Source organism: Cetorhinus maximus, chromosome 6 (assembly GCF_964194155.1).
Source record: "Cetorhinus maximus chromosome 6, sCetMax3.hap1.1, whole genome shotgun sequence".
NCBI classification, from domain to species: Eukaryota; Metazoa; Chordata; class Chondrichthyes; order Lamniformes; family Cetorhinidae; genus Cetorhinus; species Cetorhinus maximus.
In genome coordinates, this window is record NC_135884.1 from 19522009 (window position 1) to 19543964 (window position 21956).

Sequence of the window (21956 nt, forward strand, 5' to 3'; positions counted from 1 at the left end):
TGGCAAATGTAACCCCGCTATTTAAAAAAGGGGAGAAAGAAAAAACAGAGAATTACAGCCAGTTAGCCTAACATCAGTAGTGGGGAAAATGCTAGAGTCTATTATAAAAGACGTGGTAACAGAACATTTGGAAAGCATTAACAGGATTAGACAAAGTCAGCATGGGTTTATGAAAGGGAAATCATGCTTAACTAATCAACTGGAGTTTTTTGAGGATTTAACTAGTAGACTAGGCAAGAGGGAGCCAGTGGATGTGGTGTATTTGGATTTCAAGAAGGCTTTTGATAAGGTCCCACATAATAGGCTAGTGGGCAAAATTAAAGCACATGGGATTGGGGGTAATATACTAGCATGGATTGAGAATTGGTTGACAGATCGGAAACAGAGAGTGGGAACAAATGTGTCTTTTTCCGGGTGGCAGGCGGTGACTAGTGGTGTACTGCAGGGATCAGTGCTTGGGCCCCAGCTATTCATGATGTATATAAATGACTTGGATGAGGGAACCAAATACAATATTTCCAAGTTTGCTGATGACACAAAACTGGGCGGGGTTGTGAGGAGGATGCAAGGAGGCTTTAGGGCGATTTAGACTAGTTGTGTGTGTGTGTGGGCAAACACATAGCAGATGAAATATAACATGGATAAATGTGAAGTTATACACTTCAGTGTGAAAAACAGAAAGGCAGAGTATTATTTAAATGGTGATATATTGGGAAATGTGTATGTACAAAGGGATCTGGGTGTCCTTGTACACCAGTCAATGAAAGTAAACAGGCAGGCACAGCAAGCGATTCGGAAGGCAATTGCTATATTGGCCTTCATCGCAAGAGGATTTGAGTTCAGAAGTAGGGATGTCTTACTGCAGTTATACAGGGCCTTGGATACAGGGCCTTGGTGAGACCACAACTGGAGTATTGCATGCAGTTTTGGTCTCCCTACCTAAGAAAGGAAATGCTTGCCTTAGAGGGAGTGCAGCGAAGGTTCACTAGGCTGATACCAGGGATGGCAGGGCTGTCGTATGAGGAGAGATTGGTTTGACTGGGCCTGTATTCACTAGAGTTTAGAAGAATGAGAGGGGATCTGATTGAAATGTATAAAATTCTAACAGGGCTAGACAGACTGGATGCAGGGAGGATGTTTCCCCTGGTTGGGGAGTCTAGAACCAGGGGCCGCAGTCTCTGTATGTGGGGCAGGCTATTTAGGACTGAGATGAGGAAAGGTTTCTTCACTGAGAAGACAGTCAACCTGTGGAATTCTCTACCACAGAAGGCTGAGAAGGCCGGGTCAGTGAGTATATTCAAGAAAGAAATTGATAAATTTTTGGATATTGGGGCATCAAAGGGTATGGCGTTGAGATAGAGGATCAACCATGATTATATTGAATGGCGGAGCAGACTCGAAAGGCCAAATGGCCTACTCCTGCTCCTACTTTCTATGTTTCTATGGATCAGACAGTGTGATGTCCTCACCAGATTGTGATCCTGAGGCTACTCTAAAGCTAAGTCCCACCGAGATGTGTGTCTCTGCACTGGTGAAGGGTGTGGGTGAGTGCTGTGATGGAACTTCAAGGAGGGTGCCTCCAGATTCCTCTTCAAAGGTTTCTTGAGGGCTTGATTGGAAGCGCTGGGTTGTGGACTCTGTCAGCTGTTTCCCAGATGTGCCTGCAGAAGCAAGGGGAGATAATTAGTGCATGGCAGTGGCCTGTGAAACAGGGCACATTAGTCACAGTATGGTTGTCTGGTGGATATTGCATTGCTGGATCCTCACTTGATAGAGCACCGCTGACCTCACCGTCAGCATAGGAAAGGTCCACATCCTCATCGGCTAGCTGGATGGCTCTGTTTTCAATGTTTGTGAGGACCCTGATTTCAGGCATTCCTCCACTGGTCTGCGACCTCTCCCTCTTGTTGTGCACCAGCTTGTCCTGCATGAATAGAGTTGGAGATAGTGTAAGCAGGATGCCTGCCAGGCCAGATGATAGGTATGCCAGACGTGTAGGTGGTGAGTGGTCCCATGGATGGGATGAGAACAATGAAGGTGTGTATGAGAGAGTGAATAGTGATGTACCTTGAACTGGCATTGAGTGAGGGCCCTGTGGATGTGTGATGAGTTTGAGAGTGCTTGAGTTGAGAATGATGAGAAGAGTGACTTGCCTTGGCAGAACAGAGGAGATCATTCATCCTCTTGTGGCACTGGGTGGCTGTCCTCTTTTGAAGGGCTTGGACGCTGACCACCACTGCCACTGTCTCCCAAGCCGGATTGATGAGGTTGCTGCCCATCCTGCAGCCAGAGCTGGGGTATAGGACATTATGGCGGGCCTACACTGCGGAAAAGGTGCTCGAAGGATGTATCATTGAACCTGGGGACTGCAGTCTTTTTGCCTTTCAGGGCCTTGTCTTCTGTGCAGCAGTCATGGACTGGAAGCACTGAGAGGTGTGCGCATGGCTGCACTTTGAATATGGTGTCCAGCGTGATGTAGAAGCGAGATGATGGCCTGGTGGGCGAATGAGAGCCTGCCGCTATGGAAACGGTGTGTTTCCCGGAAGTGCATCATGGGACGAGAAGGTTTGAAAAGCCACCATTGTGGCCAGCAGGTAAAACAACTGCACTTAGTGCAAATTTGGGACGATTCCAACTTATGTTAGGTTTTCTTTTTTGATAAACCTTGCTAGCCAATGTTTCGATGTTGAACAGTGATGGTGGCAGTGATTAAACTTTATTCAGCACAGGCAAGACTTTATACATTGCAGTATCTGAGCAGTACTTTACAAAGCATTACTGAGAGTTATATTACCCCTTTATGCCTTAGGTAAAATTCATGGTAATAAATGCCTGCACCCTGGCTCAAACCCCTGGCAATTGTCTTCCCAGTGCCTCTTAAAGTCTTCCACACCTTCAGTCTGTTCAGACCCATATTATATGCCGTTCTATGATTCAAAACCACTAGTTCTCACCAAACCAATTATCGACTGATAACCTTCATCTTATTGTCCAATTATTGGGATGACACATACACAAGGCCCCTTTTTGCTCAGGTTTCAGTCCTCTGACCCCTTAACATCACTTGCTTTTGACCATTAGGGTCATTATCAGATGTAGCTGTAGCCACACAAAGGAACATATCCCTATACTGATGAGGGAAGGTGTCCTTAACAGTAACTGATCTGGTGAGAGGCACCCTTTATCCTACTGAGGGCAAAAACATCAATCATCCCTGTTGCTCCTTATCAATTGTATTCAATGCAACCAGTCAGTCAACCTCAGTTCTCATGCAGATGACTGGCCTTACTTGTTTTTCATCTTACTTTATGTTCTGCTGATGACCAGCTTCTAAATTAGCCAGAATAGTCAGTACTTCTCTTTTAATGCCTGGCTTCCCTGCCTACCCAACTTATACGACTTCCCTAATGTTCTCTGCATCTGCAAAGCATAACAGTTTCTTAGGTTTTACAAAGTGAAAACAAACATACATATGCATATATAAATATTCTTGGGATTACATAGTAGCAGAATTCTAACGGATACATTTTCTAATTGAGCACATATCTTAATAAACTTGAAAATATACAGGAGGATGCTCAGATATTTTCTTTTACTTTCTTTGGTGAAAGTTTTTTTGTAAAATTGCATTGACTTGGAACAAATTAGGGCAAACTTTTCAAGTAAACCAAATCTTACCTGTGGTTTTGATCCAGGAGGACAGGGAGGAGGTTCCAAACAATTACCACAGGGACCCTAAACATAAATGTTTCACATTAAGACAGAAGTATGCTAAATTTCCCTGAATAAAAATTACCATTTAGGAGCAGAATTTCCAGTTCCTATGTTTGGCTGTATTAAATAACTTAGATTCAGCACATATAGGAAACTTGGATGTGGATGATTACATGCCTGTAGGGGAGGAGCCTGAATTCCTGTCCATTTTAGGTAGAAAACTTGGCAGGCTCCCTTATAGCCCTTCATCTACCTTTCTCTTTCCCGTCCACTATACCCAGACATAAGAAGAGGAAAATCTGCCCTTAAATGTTTCATGAATCTACTGTAGTGCCGAGAACAGCATGAAAAATCAATCTTAAATCGACCTTGCATAAAGTATGTGCAAATCTTTGTACTTAATGTTACAAACATTTTGAACTGTAAAGACCAACGATTATCATCCACACCACAATTAGAGAGATGGTGTAATTAAACTTTTGAAAAAGAAAATCAAATAGAAATGACAAATAGTATGATGAGTTGATCCAACTAGGCTTCCATAGATAGCAAAGAAAAGGGTAAAGAAAATACATGATATAAAATATTTAAAAGGAAAACAGGGCTATAGATACCACTAAGGAGAGATAATAGCAAATAATAAGCATATAACCAATGCACATCCATTTAATTGGTCTATATAAGTAGGACTGGAATTAGAGGGAACCTTCTTTAATCATATATTCAGCAATATTTAGTGATATTACAGGGTGGATTCATTGGCCTCATGCTGCCAGCAGATGTCCCATTCAAAGAAAGTGTGGTTCAGGTTATTGCTGCTCAACACTAATAATTCAATTCTCTAGTTTCTTTCTCTTTAAACACAGCTTCAGGCTGGGAGTGTGGGATTGAAGAATTTACTCTAGTATGAAAAGGAAATCACTATAGATGTGCTTGGTAACTTGAAATAGGATCCCAGTGAGACAGTAGTTAAAATAAAGGTTTATTTGTCATTTAAAAAAAATCATATTAGATATTACAAGGAGAAACCTAAATCACATCTGGCTCATCCATCCAGAATTAATCCACAGCCTTCCCTCAGAGCATCCAGTAGTGAAATTTGTAGAAAAAGAGAATTAAGTTTATTTGTTAGATGTACTTACATGAGCAGCGTGCATTGTAAGTGCGTCACACCGAGCTCCTATATGAGGAGGCTCCAAGAGGTTATTGATGCCATATGCAATTCCACCATCAAATTCCAGGTGTCTTTGAACAATCTGAGCACTTCCATCATTCACAATCAGATCTCCCTGAATCAAAGATAACACTGCATGAACCACACCTTATGCATAGGGAAGTGGTGACATCATTTGGTGACCTAACTATCATAATGCAATATGGATTAAGCTAGCTAAAAAAAGTCTTTCATTTTGTTTAAAATCAACATTGGAAACATTTCCAAAGTACACAGGGGGCCAGTTTGATGATGACATGATAGCTGAATCAGCAGTTTATTTTACCTCTCTCCTGAATTTACTTCCACTGAAACGGAAACATGTTGCAATTCATTATCACCCATTTTAAATTATCCCATAAAGTCAGGTTTAAACCATTTTTTTTACTTGGTAGAAAATAAATTCCATCATCTTGTACGATGGCCCATAAACTTAAATTTGGGATCCAATTTTTGGGCCTAAACAATATTCCCACTAGAATTTGCCTGTGCCTACCTGCGCAGTAGCCTGAAGGTACCACGCAGGCCTTGTTACGTGTTAAATACTACGCGTGTGCTGCTGCACAGAAAATTCAAAGGTGCTGTGTATTGAAAAAAACTGGCCACATACACAACAAAATGTTAAAGGGAATATTGATTCCAAATTTATTTATTTTCCTCACCCCAATTTTCTACCCTGAAAAAGTTCCAGGTGTGTTCACCGTATCTCACTTCATTAGCCACTCTTCATGCCTGAGTTGAGACAGAGAGTGCCGGCAAGTCTTTTAATGATGGGTAGGATAATAGACAATTCTGATCGTGTCCTCATTCAACATCCATACACATCCTATTTCCAGGAGGTGCCAGTGGATCAAGCAAAATCTTTGCATAATTTTTCCTCCCCCCAGTCCTAGGAACTTGTGGCCAATTGTAGTGTGCCTATCACTGTCCCTGCATGATCAATTAACTCGTGACAGAGCATAGATGGAAATCGGGCTCTTCATGGTCTGTGCGGCCTAATTCTACATTGAACAGTGTAGCCAAAGTCACAAGTGCAATCTTATTGTAGTTCCATATTTCAGCATCCTGAAAATGAACATTTTCTAACTCAGATTATCTCGTGCCTTTGTTTTTCCAAGATACCTTATCTTGAAAAAAATCAAGCAGCATTTACTTAAAATAAAATCAACCCTTTGCCAGTGATTCTTAACATTATCTCTAAATGCCATCAGGCATAGCATTTGGTAAAAGATGATAAAATTCATTCACGAAAATGCAGACAACTAGTCCATCGAATGGATTCAAACATCAAAGCATTAATATGTTGAAGAAGAAAATTCCAGGGGAAAACACTGAGCATTAACAACTTAGTCCAAGATGTGCTCATGTATGATTTGGTTTGAAAATCCAATCTAAATATCAGGTAGGGTTTTCTTGATAATTATTTTCTGGGGAGACAGGTGTCCTCCATCTGCTGTATGAGACAGTGACGCCAGCAGAAAGAATCTCCTCGGACATGTTAGTTTGCAATTGTGGAGGATAATGTGTGTCCTGACCGTTCAAAAGCCACATTTGTTCAATCTTTGTCAAAGTTTGGTATGGGCTACATCTTGGGATAATTGTCTCATGTTCTCAATTCTCACTCCTAAAACTCACTTCAGCCTTAACTCACTGCTTAACCCTTACAATTATAGTCCTGCTGCAGCTGACTGAAATCGTTGATCCTCGCATTGTCATTCTGCTGCTGGTAAGTGGAAGGTCTGCTGCTACAGTCTGTAATTGTAAAACATTGCATGAGCATTTGAAAGAAATTTCATTCAGAAGATCTACAAAATGAAACTATTCAATGTAACGTATTTATCTGGACACTAGAGGGGTCTTTGAGCATACAATTTGAGGAAGCAAAAATTATTCCTACATATAGTCAGAGCCCTTAAAAATTCTTGGGTCCACTGTGCCAGCAGCACCAATGGACTTCGTCCATTCTTTTTTATTTTTATGAGAGATGAGAATTATTGGACAGAACATGGAGAGGCAGAAGTAACAGTGTTACTAATAAGATAAAGTCATAGTTTATTTTAGAGCAAATTCACTGATCCAACAGTCCCAACAAGGGCTGTCGGAAATAGAGCTACATCAGTGCTTCCAAAATTGAATTTTGATGAGAGTGGGAATTAGGAACAAAGGGGGAAGGAGGAGCGATGGAGTTCAATTGATGCTTAAGTGGATAAAAAACATAAATTTAAAATTTAACTATAACTTAAAACCACCCTTTATAGGAAGAATAACATTACAGGAAGGCATAGCGATGTGTGGTTCCTACAGGATGTGGGAGCTTTGACTAACAGATGTTAACTGGGACAAACACATCTGCAGGAAGTCTCTCTAAGTTAAATTGATTTGAGGTGCAGTTGGAGCCAATTCGACAAATCAGGGAGCAGGAAAAGGCCTTTGGGGAAACAGTTTCAGAGGGTGGCCGATCCTGTTGAGAGTTAGGGAGCTGTTAGTGGTACAAGAAGGAATAGTATCAGGGAAGGGGAAGAGATTGGTTGGCCCAGGAATTCTCAAAGTAAATGATCCACAACAAGTTTGTGGGAGGATTCTGGGCAAGGTCATGAAATGGATTACCATGGAATCAAACAGCATTAATGGCTCATTTGGGGAAGAGGAGGGGGAAATCAGCAATTCAATGAGGAATGCTGAAGTACAGGGCAACTCCCTAGCTAGAAAAGTGGATGCTATCGTTTGCAGGCTTTGTTGTGTCTCAGGTGTAAGGGTTAGGACATTTCAGAAAGACTAGGAAAGATAGTGGATAGAGATGGAGTGCGGTCAGATATTGTGGTCTATTCAGGTGACAAAAGAAAGGAAAGGCCAGAAGTCATGTAAAAGGAGTTTAGAAGATTTGAAAAGAAACTTAGCAAAGGTGGAAGCTTCCAGCTTACTGCCCGAGCTATGTATTAGAATAGGGAAGGATGATTAAGATTAGGGATCTCAACATAGAAGGGTAGGCTACAGCGGAATAGGAAAGGAACTAATAAAATGGTAATATAGATAAATGGGAAAGGAAAGAGTCATTTAAACTGGAAAGGAAGGGAGCATGGAGATAAAAGCAATCAAAAAGAATAAGTAGAGGAGGTAGAAATAGCTGAAGATAACATATAAATAGAAAGTGAACAAAAAAAAGGAAAGCAGGAAAGCATGCAAAATGAATAAAGGGAATCGAAGAAGAAAATCAATTCAATCAGTGTTAAGCAGGGCAAAAAGGGATTGAGGAATGAGGTATAAATCAGAAAAGGAGGTGCTTTAAAAACAAATAAAAAAGACTGAGTGCATTGCAATTTTGAGATAGTGGGTCATAAACTGGAAAAATTAAAAACAATTAGTGATTGAAGCAGAGAACATGTCGACTTTGAAGAATAGGTTAGGTGGGTGGTTGAAGGAAAGAGGACTAAAGGGTTTCGAGAACAGGTTGGGCACATGTGATTAGGACTATTGCTCATTTAGAGGGTAAACGCCAACACAAACTGACTGGCTGATGGCCAGTTGTGTTGCAATCTCTAAGTTGTTTTATGTAATCCTTTGACCCTCTTGGGTGTGCAGGATTGATTAATTCACACTTGTGCATACAAATGATTATTGTTTTGATATAGATTTATGGGCTCAAATCATTTGCCACAGGGCAAAAATTTGTCTTAATTAACTAATTTATAACTAGAGGACTCAAAAGGAAGGCCTGGCAGACAGGAAGTTTTTTCAGATGGAGAAAAATCAAAAATGAATTCTACATCTTAAAAGTTCCTAATTAGGACTAATTTGCTCCTCCATCAAGAAATAGTCTAGGTACAGGAGTTCTTGAACTTTGAAATACGGTTCATACATATTGGCACTCAATTTCTGCAGGCCAGTGTTGTGCTGCCACCATAAATCGGCCAGGAGTATGATGAAAGATCTGAGAGTTAGGCCAAGTTCCAGAAATGGCAGGTCCCTAGCTTCACTACCAGTTCCTGAGGGCCTTGTTTGGAACCCTGTCTCTCTCTTCAGGTACCATGCCCTAAGAGGGCATTGGAGACCATGAACTTCCATGTGTTGGTCCATGGTTATGCTTGGCAAGGTACTGCAGTGGTTTGCCATTGCCTCCTGCAGGTTCTGGCTGAGCAGGAAATTCTCCTGCTCTCACTGCCTGCCAAAGGCATATTGGAAGGATTTGCAGATTGATAATCAACCTTTTTGGCAACTTTATGAATGCACCTTCTGTGGCCATCAAGTTGCAGGACAGAATTTTACAGCACCGTCGCGGTGAGCCATTCAAAATTTCATTGACTTTGGCAAGACTGGAAAATCCCACCGGCAGGAAGGGCCATAAAATTCCACCCACAGAGTGGGACTCGAACCCAGTGCATTTTGGTTCAGAGGTAGGGCTGCTACCATGGAGCCACAAGATCTCTGTTTGGGACTCTATATTCCTCAAATATGGTTATTCATGTAGTGGGGTCTTGGTTGGAGGCACAAGTGGGGCCCATCTCATGGTCTAGTCCTGGACTAGACCCCCAAAGAGAGTTTTGGGACCATAGATACCTTCTCAGCAGCACTATAGATGTACCTATGCCAGATGAACTGCAGCAGTTCAACAAGGCAACTCACCACCACCATCTGCTCAAAGGCAATTAGAGATGAACAACAAATGCTGGCTGTGCCAGCAATGCTCGCATCCCATGAAAGAATTAAAAAAAACTGGAGGACAGGGGTGTGAGCAAACCCTCCAGTCCACCTGGAGCGGTCAGTATCTGCTGCAATTACTGAGTTACTTTAGATAAAAACAAAATACTACTGCGGATGCTGGAAATCCAAAACAAAAAACAGAATTACCTGGAAAAACTCAGCAGGTCTGGCAGCATCGGTGGAGAAGAAAAGAGTCAACGTTTCGAGTCCACATGACCCTTCAACAGAACTGAGTATAGTTAGGAGAGGGGTGAAATATATTTCACCCCTCTCCTAACTATACTCAGTTCTGTTGAAGGGTCATGTGGACTCGAAACGTTGACTCTTTTCTTCTCCACCGATGCTGCCAGACCTGCTGAGTTTTTCCAGGTAATTCTGTTTTTGTACTGAGTTACTTTGTTGGGTGCTCAAGATATGTTCTTACTGTGCAGGCTCCCACCAGCTAGATTTCAAGATAGTAAACTCCCTTGACCCCACATACTCAGGCAGAATCATAGGCAGATATCAATAGGCAATCTGATGATACTCAGCCCTGGTCTGCTTTAGTAACAGAGCTAATGCCATTCTCCCATTCAATGACAGAATTATAAAGCTTTAATTCTTGGTAGTATAGAACTTGAGTATTGCTGAAACCAAAGATATGGTGTCGAAACTTTTCATCTTGTACTCATCAAGAATGCCAAATTTCAAAGAGAGCATGCAGTATAAATTGTTGCTTGCTTTGAAATTTGGCATTCTTGTTTCTGTCCTGATGAATGCAAGACAAAAAGCTTCGACAGCATTTCTCTTTTTTCAGCAATACTCAACTTTAATTCTTATACCATTTCTATTGTGAGCACTATTGGTTGACCAATAAACTTGGTACCTCAATACTGTTCATATTAAGCGATTCCGTATGAAACATGCATTCATAATCATCTTTACAATTGCCAGTACTTTCTGAAGAAATCGTAACCCTTATCAAAGGTACAAGGCTGGATTTTCCCAGCCCTGTGGAGATTGGGTTGGAACACTGGGACAATAGGGGCAACCACATCAGGACAGTTCCCTGATGTATTCCTGCCTCCAGGGGACTTTCTCAGGGGTGGACTGAGAACAAGGAAGGTGCCATTTTTAGCAGGCACTGATATTTTATGACTGTCGGAGTGGCCTCCCCTCCATGTATAATTGCAATCTATGAAGTTGTGGTATAGGAATCATACAGCAGCAGGAGCCTTGTCCTCAATAATAAGACAGTTTGCTGTGTAAAATGCTTGCAAATGCCAAGCTAGAGAAAACAGAAGAGTGCTCTGAAGAAGAGTCATACGGACTCAAAACGTTAACTCTGTCTTTCTCTCCACAGATGCTGTCAGACCTGCTGAGTTTTTCCAACGCTTTTTGTTTTTGTTCCAAAATATCCATTCCCTGGGAGATGACAAAGAGTCTGAAAACACGATAGACATAGGAACCATACAACTACACGAAATGGCTGGATGTGACAGTTCCCAGAGAAAAGAAATTCACACAGCCATTCAGATCAGGTAGAGGGTGAGAGAGAAACCAACAATAATAAATCTGAAGGTGAATATTGATACTGGAGTGCAAAGTAATTTTTAAAATATTCATTCATGGGATGTGGGCCTCGCTGGCTAAGCCAGCATTTATTGCCCATTCCTAATTGCCCTTGAGAAGGTGGTGGTGAGCTGCCTCTTTGAACCACTCCATGTGGTGTAGGTACACCCACAGTGCTGTTAGGGAGGGAGTTCCAGGATTTTGAAACAGTGACAGTGAAGGAACAGTGATATATTTCCACGTCAGGATGGTGAGTGGTTTGGAGGGTAACTTCCAGGTGGTGGTGTTCACACATGTCTGCTGCCCTTGTCCATTTAGATGGTAGTGGTCGTGGGTTTGGAATGTGCTGTCTAAGGAAGCTTGGTGGGGTTTAAAAAATGTGTTTATGGGATGTGGGTGCGCTGCCTAGGCCAGCAGTTATTGCTCATCCCTATTTGACCTTGTTCAGGGAGTATTTAAGAGTCAACCACATTGCTGTAGGTCTGGAATCAGGTGTAGGCCAGGCCAGGTAAGGGTGGCAGATTTCCTTCCTTAAAGGAAGGGAATTAAAGGACATTAGTGAACCAAATGGGTTTTTGCGACATTCGGCAATGGTTTCAAATTTCACTATCTGCCGTGGTGGGATTCAAACCCAGATCCCCAGAGCATTACCCTGGGTCTCTAGAATACTAGCCTAGTGACAATACCTGCCACCACCTTCCCCATAGCCATCCCCCTATGCCTCTGCCACCCTCAACCTACATAGAATTCCTTGTATCCTGTAGTGACCACCATTCAGTCATTGTGGAGACGAAGTCCCATCTCCACATTGAGGATACCCTCCATCGTGTTGTGTGGCACTACCACCGTGCAAAATCGGATAGATTTAGCATCTCAAGGCTGTGGCGCTGTGGGCCATCAACGGTAGCAGAATTGTACTCGAACACAATCTGTAACCTCACGGCCTGGCATATCCCCCACTCTACCATTACCATCAAGCCCGGGGAACAACCCTGGTTCAAGGAAGAATGCAGGAGGGCATGCCAGGAGCAGCACCAGGCATGCCTAAAAAAAAGGTGTCAACCTGGTGAAGCTATAATACAGGACTACTTGTGTGCCAAACAGCATAAGCAGCAAGTGATAAACAGAGCTAAGTGATTCCACAGCCAACAGATCAGGTCTAAGCTCTGCAGTCCTGCTGCAACCAGTCGTGAATGGTGGTGGACAATTAAAGAACTCACTGGAGGAGGAGGAGGAGGAGGAGGCTCCACAAATATCCCCATCCTCAATGATGGAGGAGCCCAGCACATCAATGCAAAAGATAAGGCTGAAGCATTCTCAACAATCTTTGGCCAGAAATGCCGAGTGGATGATCTATCTTGTTCTCCTCCTCTGGAGGTCCCCAGCATCACAGATGCCAGTCTTCAGCCAATTGAATTCACTCCATGTGATATCAAGAAATGGCTGAAGGCACTGGATACTGCAAAGGCTATGGGCCCTGACAATATTCTGATAATAGTACTGATGGCTTGTGCTCCAGAACTTGCTGCGCCCCTAGCCAAGCTGTTCCAGTACAGCTACAACACTGGCATCTACCCAGCTATGTGGAAAATTGTCCAGGTATATCCTGTCCATAAAAAGCAGGACAAATCCAACACAGCCAATTACCGCCCCATCAGTCTACTCTCGATCATCAGTAAAGTAATGGAAGGGGTCATCAACAGTGCTATCAAGCAGCACTTGCCTAGTGACTTAGGCACTGCTCACTGACACCCAGTTTGGGTTCCAGGGCCAATCAGCTCCTGATCTCATTACAGACTTGGTTCAAACATGGACAAAAGAGCTGAACTCCAGAGGTGAGGTGAGAGTGACAGCCCTCGACATCAAGGCCGCATTTGACCGAGTGTGGCATCAAGGAGCCCTAGCAAAACTGGAGTCAATTGGAATCAAGGGGAAAACTCTCCACTAGTTGGAGTCATACCTAGCACAAAGGAAAATGGTTGTGGTTGTTGGAGGTCAGTCATCTCAGCTTTCAGGACATCACTGCAGGAGTTCCTCAGGGTAGTCTCCTAGGCCGAACCATCTTCAGCTGCTTCATCAATGACCTTCCTTCCATCATAAGATCAGAAGCGGGGATGATTGCACAATGTTCAGCACTATTCATGACTCCTCAGATACTGAAGCAGTCCATGTCCAAATGCAGCAAGAACTGGACAATATCCAGGTTTGGGCTGACAAGTGGCAAGTAACATTCGTGCCATTCAAGTATCAGGCAATGACCATCTCCAACAAGACAGAATCTAACCATTGCCCCTTGACGTTCAATGGCATTACCATCACTGAATCCCCCACTACCAACATTCTGGGGGTTACCATTGACCAGAAACTGAACGGGACTAGCCATATAAATACTGTGGCTACAAGAGCAGGTCAGAAGCTAGGAACCGTGCGACAAGTAACTCACCTCCTGTCTCCCCAAAGCCTGTCCACCATCTACAAGGCACAAGTCAGGAGTGTGATGGAATACTCCCCACTTGCCTGGATGAGTGCAGCTCCTGCAACACTCAAGAAGCTTGACACCATCCAGGATAAAGCAACCCGCTTGATTGGCACCACATCCACAAACATTCACTCCCTCCACCACCGACGCACAGTAAGTAGCAGCAGTATGTACCATCTACAAGATGGACTGCAGGAATTCACCAAGGCTCCTTCGACAGCGCCTTCCAAACTCATGTCCACTACCATCTAGAAGGACAAGGGCAGCAGATAGATGGGAACACCACCACCTGGAAGTTCCCCTCCAAGTCACTCACCATCCTGACTTGGAAATATATCGCCGTTCCATCACTGTTGCTGGGTCAAAATCCTGGAACTCCCTTCCTAACAGCACTATGGATATACTTACACCACATGGACTGTCGCAGTTCAAGAAGGCAGCTCACCACCATCTTCTCAAGGGCAACAAGGATGGGCAATAAATGCTGGCCCAGCCACACCCCATTAATGAATTTTTAAAAATGAGGAGAAACAGAGTCCATATTCAATTTATTCCAGAGCTGGAAAAACAGAAAAGGCCAGCAACAACACTGAAACATCACCAGAAAATGAGACAACTTTAGCAACAGCAAGCACGACTCCTGCAACACCAGGGACAACATGCACAACATCGCCTGTGCAGCGTGCCAACTAACCATTAAGAGCAAGGAATGTCAAATCTACAAGATGGAGGCACAACATCTTACCACCTAAGCGATACCATGATTAATATTTTAGAAAAGAATACACACTATGAAAGACTCTAAGATGGGGTTCAGTTAATTTCCAAAAGTTGACAGATAATCTTTAGTTTATAAAAGTTAACGATTGGATCCGTTACATTGATTATGTCATTATGATTATTATGATTATTAACATTATGATTATCATCATTATGATTATTGATTATGAACATTATGTTTTAAAGAAAGGGGATGTTATATATTGTTTTATTATCTGTAGATATCTGCAAATAGTTAGGAACTACTTAGCTAGGAACTAATGTGTTATGTGTAAGTGATAAAGGGGGCCACATTACATAGCTGCACTAGAGTCTGTACCAGACAGCTTGGCAAAATTAAACATAAAGATTTCTGATCTTTTCAAATGTAAAGTGTGATTATTAATAACATCTGGGAACCACCAGACAACAATAACACATATCAGCTTCCTCCCAGCAGGTTGTGTGGTAGGAGCACTGTCAAAATAGGTGTGCTCGAGATACCCAAATGGGCCAGATGCCAGGGTCCCACAACCGCTGGAAAATCCAGCACACATGGTCCACAGTCATAGTTCTTAAATACCTTTGAATCCCTGATCATGTGAAATTTTAGGTACGCCACAAGGTTGTGTTTGTTCTCATTACTATAAAGCCAATCCCGCCTCTCTTTTGAAAGAGAATTAAATGCTTCGTCTGTTGGCCACAACATTGTGAATGGTCTGTGGATTGGATCTTCCAGTAGAGGTAGCAGATTTGTTTCCTGTGAAAATTAAAAGCAATTTAATTGTTACTTTTCTGTAATTAGAGCCTTATAAATATATAAAAATAAAAATCCAAGAGATTTCAGGAGGAATATTGTTTATATTGTTAAAAATTTGGGGTCTGCTTTAAATATTCTTTTTGTCAGTTTGTGACTTCTATAAGCAGCCCTCACATCTTAAGTTCAGGACTGCACCTGTATCATATGACAGCAACCTAGAGGTATAATGTCAGGAAGCTCTTCTGATCTGAACCAGATATTTTGTCTTTCACACATGTCTCAGGGTTGGTGGCATCAAGATTTGGGGCAGGATAGTGAAGGGGATTCAGGCCACAGAGTCAAAAAATGTTACTTCAAAGAAATGGTAATTCATCCCACAAAGTCCACACTCCTGGATGAGATTACAACTGGAGTCTAATTTTCCTTTTTGCTTCCCATGCCCTTTAATATTTTTCTTTTAAAAGCAACTATCTAATTACTTCTTAAAACTATTCACCAATTCCACATTCCACCCACCCACTATGTAAAGAAATATTTTCTAACCTCTCCTTTAATTGTTTTTGTGATCATCTTTAATTTGTGCCCACCACAAACATTTCTTGTGCACTAACTTAAATGCTGCACTCCCACGCTCTTCATGAAGCATTGACGTGCTACAGTGAATAAGATTTCCTGGTCTTTCAGTTGAAGACCAGAAAATCCCACCTCCTCTACAATATTCTTACATTCCTGCTGTGCATGGGAAGAGGAGACACACTAAAGAGCCAATCTGAAGTAGAAGTAGAGAAGTAGAAATGCAAGAAGATTGGATAACCCGTGAGCATGGGAATTGCAGTATGTGATTAACCAGCGTCGCAGGCAGCACATTAAGTTCATGCTGCCTGTTTTTTTTTTGATTCTTTGATGGAGTCAATGCCACCCGCAATGTTCACTGGCTGTGCAAAACAGCACACAAGTGGCTAGCGCCACTCAGAGGTAGCCTGCAGCTCTTGAAGGGTAGGCACATTATGGCTGTAAGATGTGGTGGGAGTATTTTTTTGGAAGTCAATTTGGGCTCTATACTTTGAACAGTGGGCATGTCATAGGCCTGGGCCCTGAATGGCTGAAAAAGATTCAAATGTGTGGACCACACATAATGCTTGCCTACATATGACAACTGGGATCACACTTCTAAATCACTTCGTTGACTGTGAAGCATGTTGGGATGTCCTAGGGTTGTGAAAGGTGCTGCATAAGTCCATGTATTTTTTCTTTTATAATTAGGTGTTGCAAGGTGGCCGAGTTGTACTATTAATGATAGAGCTGATCAGCAGACACTTCTTGGGTGGAAACTTTAAGTTTATTTACAATAGATACGTGTGCTTTCAACTCCAACTCTAACTCTACACTGACTACTGAGGTAACTCGTGCTACTTTCCTATTGGTTACTACAGGTTATGTGATCTTCCTTAACAAAGTATTATTCTTAAAGGTACATTACACATTAAATAAAACCTTAATTACTACATTAGGTAAGATCAGTTAATTCCCATTTGACACACAGGTCCCGTAAACACCAGCTCTGATGGCACTGTGCATAAAGTCAAGATGAAGGAAAGTGCAGGAATGATTTCTTTTAAAGTTACTAAAAAATTGATTATTCTTCTTTATCTCCCCTCTCACAAGGCCAGAATAGATGATATTCAAGGCATGGATTGATTCTAAAAACAGTAAGAGAAGTGACTACATTGTCAGCCTGGAGGTGTCCTACACTACACAACAACAAAGACTGTATTTCAAAAGTAACTAATTGGTTGTGTGGCTTATTAAGATGTCTTGATGATAGAATAAGGTGTTGTATAAATCCAAGTTCATTCTTTCCATCCAATTGTTTTCAGTGGACTCAGCCACCACTTCCACATGGCACAATCCCTCAGCTATAGTGTAACCAATGGCCAAATAGAAACAGCACAACCAGAAACCCACTAATTAATTAAAGAAAATGTCCTACCTTGATCAAAGTACTAAAGATCTTGTATCCATTAGCATTTGCAACTGTGGTGATATTGTGCTGCAAATAAAGAATTCAAACACAAGAAATATGTGAAAGTTTGCTCCAGGTAAGATAGAATAATGGGCAGCATTTTGCCCATCTGCACGAGGTGGGATCATAGTGGAGGTGGCAGTAAAATCGGGAGGGAGCTGATGTGAATCAGCCCCATGCCAGCGAATATTACCAACGGCCGGACTGGCTTCCGACAGGCTGCCCGAAGGAGGTGGGAAGCAAATTTAAATATTCAAATAGATCATTTATAGCCATTTACCAGGCCATCAGCATTTTGCTGAATGCAGATCGATCCCCCATCCCCTGCTGGGTGAGGAGGCTGCCAACTGAATGCAAGTGGCCTCCCAGTGGCTGCCAGAGTGTAGTAATTTTTCATTCAAAGAGGGGGCAGCAGGTTGGGAAGGCAGCACCTGCAGCCCCAGTGATTAGCTCATTGGGAGGTTTCCCTTCCATCAACGTAATGTTTATGTTTTTTAAAATGTTCTTTTAGCCTTCCTAGGGAGGCTGCAGGGACCCTGCCTTCCTAAGCCATGGCCACTGTTCCTGGTGGCACTGTTGAGGCCACTGAGCTACTGACCCTCTGATTGGTCAGCTAGCTCTAGGGGACGGGCAGCCATCCTGGCAGCTTTTTCCTGAAAAATCAAGGGGGAAATAACTCGTAAAGTCAAGGGGAAAGTCCCACCAGCTGGCTGTATGTGTTCCTGACACACATTTTTGTCCATTGTCAGAACTTTGGTCTTTTTGATAAAATTCTGTCCAGTGATCCTGAAGTTATCTGTAGCTTGCCTTTTGTATTGGTCCAGGATACATAATAGTTACTTTAAATGAATTAGTCATATATGAGAATGTGCTAAAAAAAAAATTTCCAACCTGTCTCTTCTCCTGAAGACACTGAATTTTGCTGGGATACAGTTTCGCACATGGCAGCAGCTCTCCAATAACTTGCCTAATTGACCACATTTCACGTATGACTCTAGACAGTGAATTTGACTGCCAAGCCTAATGCTGTTTTTTAAAAAAATTATTCTCAGGATGTAGCCAATGAAGGCAAGGCCCAATTTATTATTGTTCATCCCTACTTGCCCAGAAAATGCAGTGAGGTGCTTTCTCCACAACTGAGTAGCTTGCTGGGCCACTTCAAAGACCATTAAAGGTCAAGATGTAATGTGGCACTATGTTAATGTTAGTATGTACAATTCTCTTCCCCAGAAAGCAAATGGAAGCTGGGTCACTGAATGTATTCAAGGCAGAGTTAGACAGATTTTTGATAAACAAGGGAGTCAAGGGTTATGGGGGACAGGCAGGAAAGTGGAGTCGAAACCACAACCAGCTCAGCCATGATCTTATTGAATGGCAGAGCAGGCTCGAAGGGCCAAATGTCCTAGCCTGCTCCTAAGCCCTATGTTCCTCTGGATGTATATGTCACAAGGTTGGGGGTTCAAGTCCCACTCCAGGGCTTGAGCACAAAAATCTGACATTTCAGTGCAGTACTGAGGCAATGCTGAACTGTCAGAGGTACTGTCTTTCAGCTGAAACATTAAACCATGGTCCCAATTGCCTGCTTAGATTGATACAAAAGGTCCCATGGTGCTATTTTGAAGAAGAGCAGGGGAGTTACCCCCAGTTATTCCTCAACCAATATCACCAAAATAGATTATCTGGTCACCATTATATTGTGGGGTTTTGCTGTGTGCAAATTGGTTGCCAGGTTTCCTCCATTACAACAATGACTATCCTTCAAAACTATAAATGCACATCTTCCTTTTTATTTAGGGGCTGCACAGACACTGTAGGGTGGCAGGTTCCCTTCTCTGAAGGACACTGTAGAACCAGTTGAATTTTTTTATGACAGTCCGGCAGCTTATGTGATCATTCTTCTGGGTTCTGAATAGCAATCAGGAATCAGAGCTTATTTTTTTCCTTCCCTGCATAGCCCAGGGCAATGTGGCAGTGTACCTCACTGCTAACTCAGCTTAAGTAACTCAGCCTGCGAATCAACTGGGAGCTTCTAGTCTGTATGGCTGATTAGTAATGGATTATCCTATGAAATCTCTTAATGCAGGTCACCAAATAGAACTAAATAAGAATTTCCTTTGTCCATGATTTCATCGACTTATTCTTACCCTTGTTCCAATCTCCAGCTGTAACTGATCTCCCTGGTGACATATAACTGCATTGGGTCACTATATAATGTTAAGTGTTCTTTTAGTAAATGGACAACAATTATTTTCAGTGATTATGCTATTTTGTTTTAATTTATATATATATATATATATATATTTTAAAACAGAGTTTACAGCTATATTGACAAGGAACATAAAATGTTTTCTCTTGTTGTTTTCTCACCCAAATTAATCAGAATTAACACTAAAGCCTTATAAGTGATAACTGATAGAATGTTCATTCAAGGGACATCATAACTAAGCTAATCCTATCCTTGCCCTTGCATATTTCCAGTAAAGGGCAGAGAACAGGAATCAGGAGCAAGGGTCCCAGTCTGTATTTCCTTCACTACCTAGGATCAGTGAGGTGAAATGTAATCCCGCCTATGCTAATCCCAAAGGCAATCAGCTGATTTAACTGATCTATGATTCAACCTGACACTCCAGATCTGTAATCACTGACTAGATGAACTCACTGGGTCATCAGGGTGCACATGCATTTCCTAAAAATGTGACATTAATGTTCAAAGAGAGTGAAAAAGATACAGTTTGCAATACTAAAATATCACCTATTTAAAAAAATGATGTATTTTCAAATTTTCTTGCAACCTACCAGAGGTGGTGTGATTAATCGGTTGCTAGATGCTAAGTTGAATGGAACTAAGACCTTGTTGATGTAATGGACAATTCCGTTTGTTGCAATGTAGTCAGTGCTGATGATTTGTGCATCTCCATTCAAGTAAATTGCATTCTACATTAAAAAGAGTGAAATAGTTTACTTTTTAAAAATGGAATCACACTCAAGTTAACCGCAGTAAGTGAAATTCTCTTCACCTTTAATCCGCCTTACAAATTTGTCTGGCATTCTTGGCCGGCAATGCGCCATGGCTAGCACACAGACACCTCCATGGATACACCAGCGCCTTTCCTTGCTCTTTCCCTGTGACTGAGTGCACCTGCAGCAAAGCGTCATCCTTAGAATCAAATGCAGTTAGTCTTAGGCCAGGCTGATAGCTTGAAGCAGAGGAGAATATAATTTATTCTTTTGATTGGAGAGATGTTTGCAGAAAGAATTGGTGTCACACATACACTATAGATGATGTGGACAGGTGTAAAGGTGAGTTGAAAGGGATCTGGGGGAATGTTGGATATGGTATTTAATGTGAATCTTCAACCTGCATCAGCAATAAACATACTGAGTTGTATTGTTAAAGCAATAGAGTAGGGCAATTGTGATTAAACAGTATAATCCACTGATCAGGCCAAGCCTTTAGCCTTCAGTTCTGTGCCTACTTTTGGGTCAGGATTTTCTAGTCACGCCCATGGTGGGAATTGGCACTGGCTGAACCAGAAAATTTGGAGAGCAGCCAAAAATCTGTTGACTTTGGACGGCAACTGCTGGTGGGATCACCAAGCCACAAAGAGAATAGTGAGATCATGAAGGTGGTGCAGAGACAAGGTCATGAGATTGAACCCTGGCATCAGGATCATGTAATGAGAAAAAAACTGCACTGTATAGAAATTTCAGCTGCAGTGAAAGGAGTCAACAAGGAAAGGACCTTACAGGCATGTAAAAGTAGATACTTATTTTAAACAGAACAATATAACCAAAGATTCAGAATCCCTGGTGGAGCTGTGGGGTTCTGATGTGGGTTACCATGGGCAGAATTTTCTGCCTGTTGGGCGGGCAGTGCGGGAGTGGGCGTGGGCGCAGACCCGGTCGCCACCCGCGATTGTGTCCGTGCTGCCATTTTACATGAGTGGGCCAATAAAGGCCGCCCAGCGTGAATCGCAGCACCCGAGGACAGCGGGAGTGGGTGGGCAGTGGCGGGACTGCAATGACTGCCGGGCCCAATGGCGACCCGGCGGCCTGTTTTAAAAAGTTGCTGCAGCTTTTCAAAGGTTGAGAATCATGGCCAGTGGAAGGGCTCCCCAGAGCACTGCTGGTGAGCAGGCCACGCAGGAGGGTAGGGCAGGGGGGAACTGTGCCCCTCGTTTTTCAGATGATTGCCTTGCTGCCCTCCTGGAGGAGTTGGAAGCATGGCGGGAGGTCCTTGTACCCCAGGACGGGAGGAGGAAGCTCCCCCACATGACCAAATGTGCCTGGGAGAAGGTGGCGGAGGTGGTGAGCTCCCACGATGTGGTGCGGCGCACCTAGATCCAATGTTGCAAGCGCTTCAACGACCTGTTGCGCTCAGGAAGGGTGAGTACCATGTTGGCATTGGTCACTTAACCCAGCAGGTACAGCAGGTAGGCTTTCCCCCCTGGCCGCACCCCCACCCCCCAACTCTGAGTGTAGTGACTGCATTGAATCATTGACGGCATGAGTCCTTCGCTGGGTGGGCCAGCAAATATTGCCCATGCCAAGGTCACCCTGAAAGGGTGGTGAAGAGATGGGTTCTGCACCCGTAGCATGTGTTACACTGAGAACCACAATACTGTATTGGGGGAAATCTGGAGTAGCTGCACCTAGGCGCGGTGCTGGAGCTCCAGGACATGTCAAAGTCAGGGTGATGACATGCTGGGTGGGGAGCTTCTAGGTGGCGTGGCACCGATCGATCTGCTGTCCTCTCCGC

General features: G+C 42.8%; 1 protein-coding gene across 1 annotated transcript in view; it reads right to left on the reverse strand.

Moving 5' to 3' along the window:
• Window positions 1-21956, reverse strand: part of stab1 (stabilin 1) — a 260057-nt gene that overhangs the window by 45920 nt on the left and 192181 nt on the right. Inside the window, exons 49-54 of the mRNA XM_078543330.1 lie at window positions 19994-20131; window positions 17165-17224; window positions 14998-15174; window positions 6593-6679; window positions 4857-5003; window positions 3679-3735 (exon numbers count right to left, since the gene is read on the reverse strand). Coding sequence (XP_078399456.1) covers window positions 3679-3735; window positions 4857-5003; window positions 6593-6679; window positions 14998-15174; window positions 17165-17224; window positions 19994-20131 — 666 coding nt within the window. The remainder of the gene's footprint in view (window positions 1-3678; window positions 3736-4856; window positions 5004-6592; window positions 6680-14997; window positions 15175-17164; window positions 17225-19993; window positions 20132-21956) is intronic.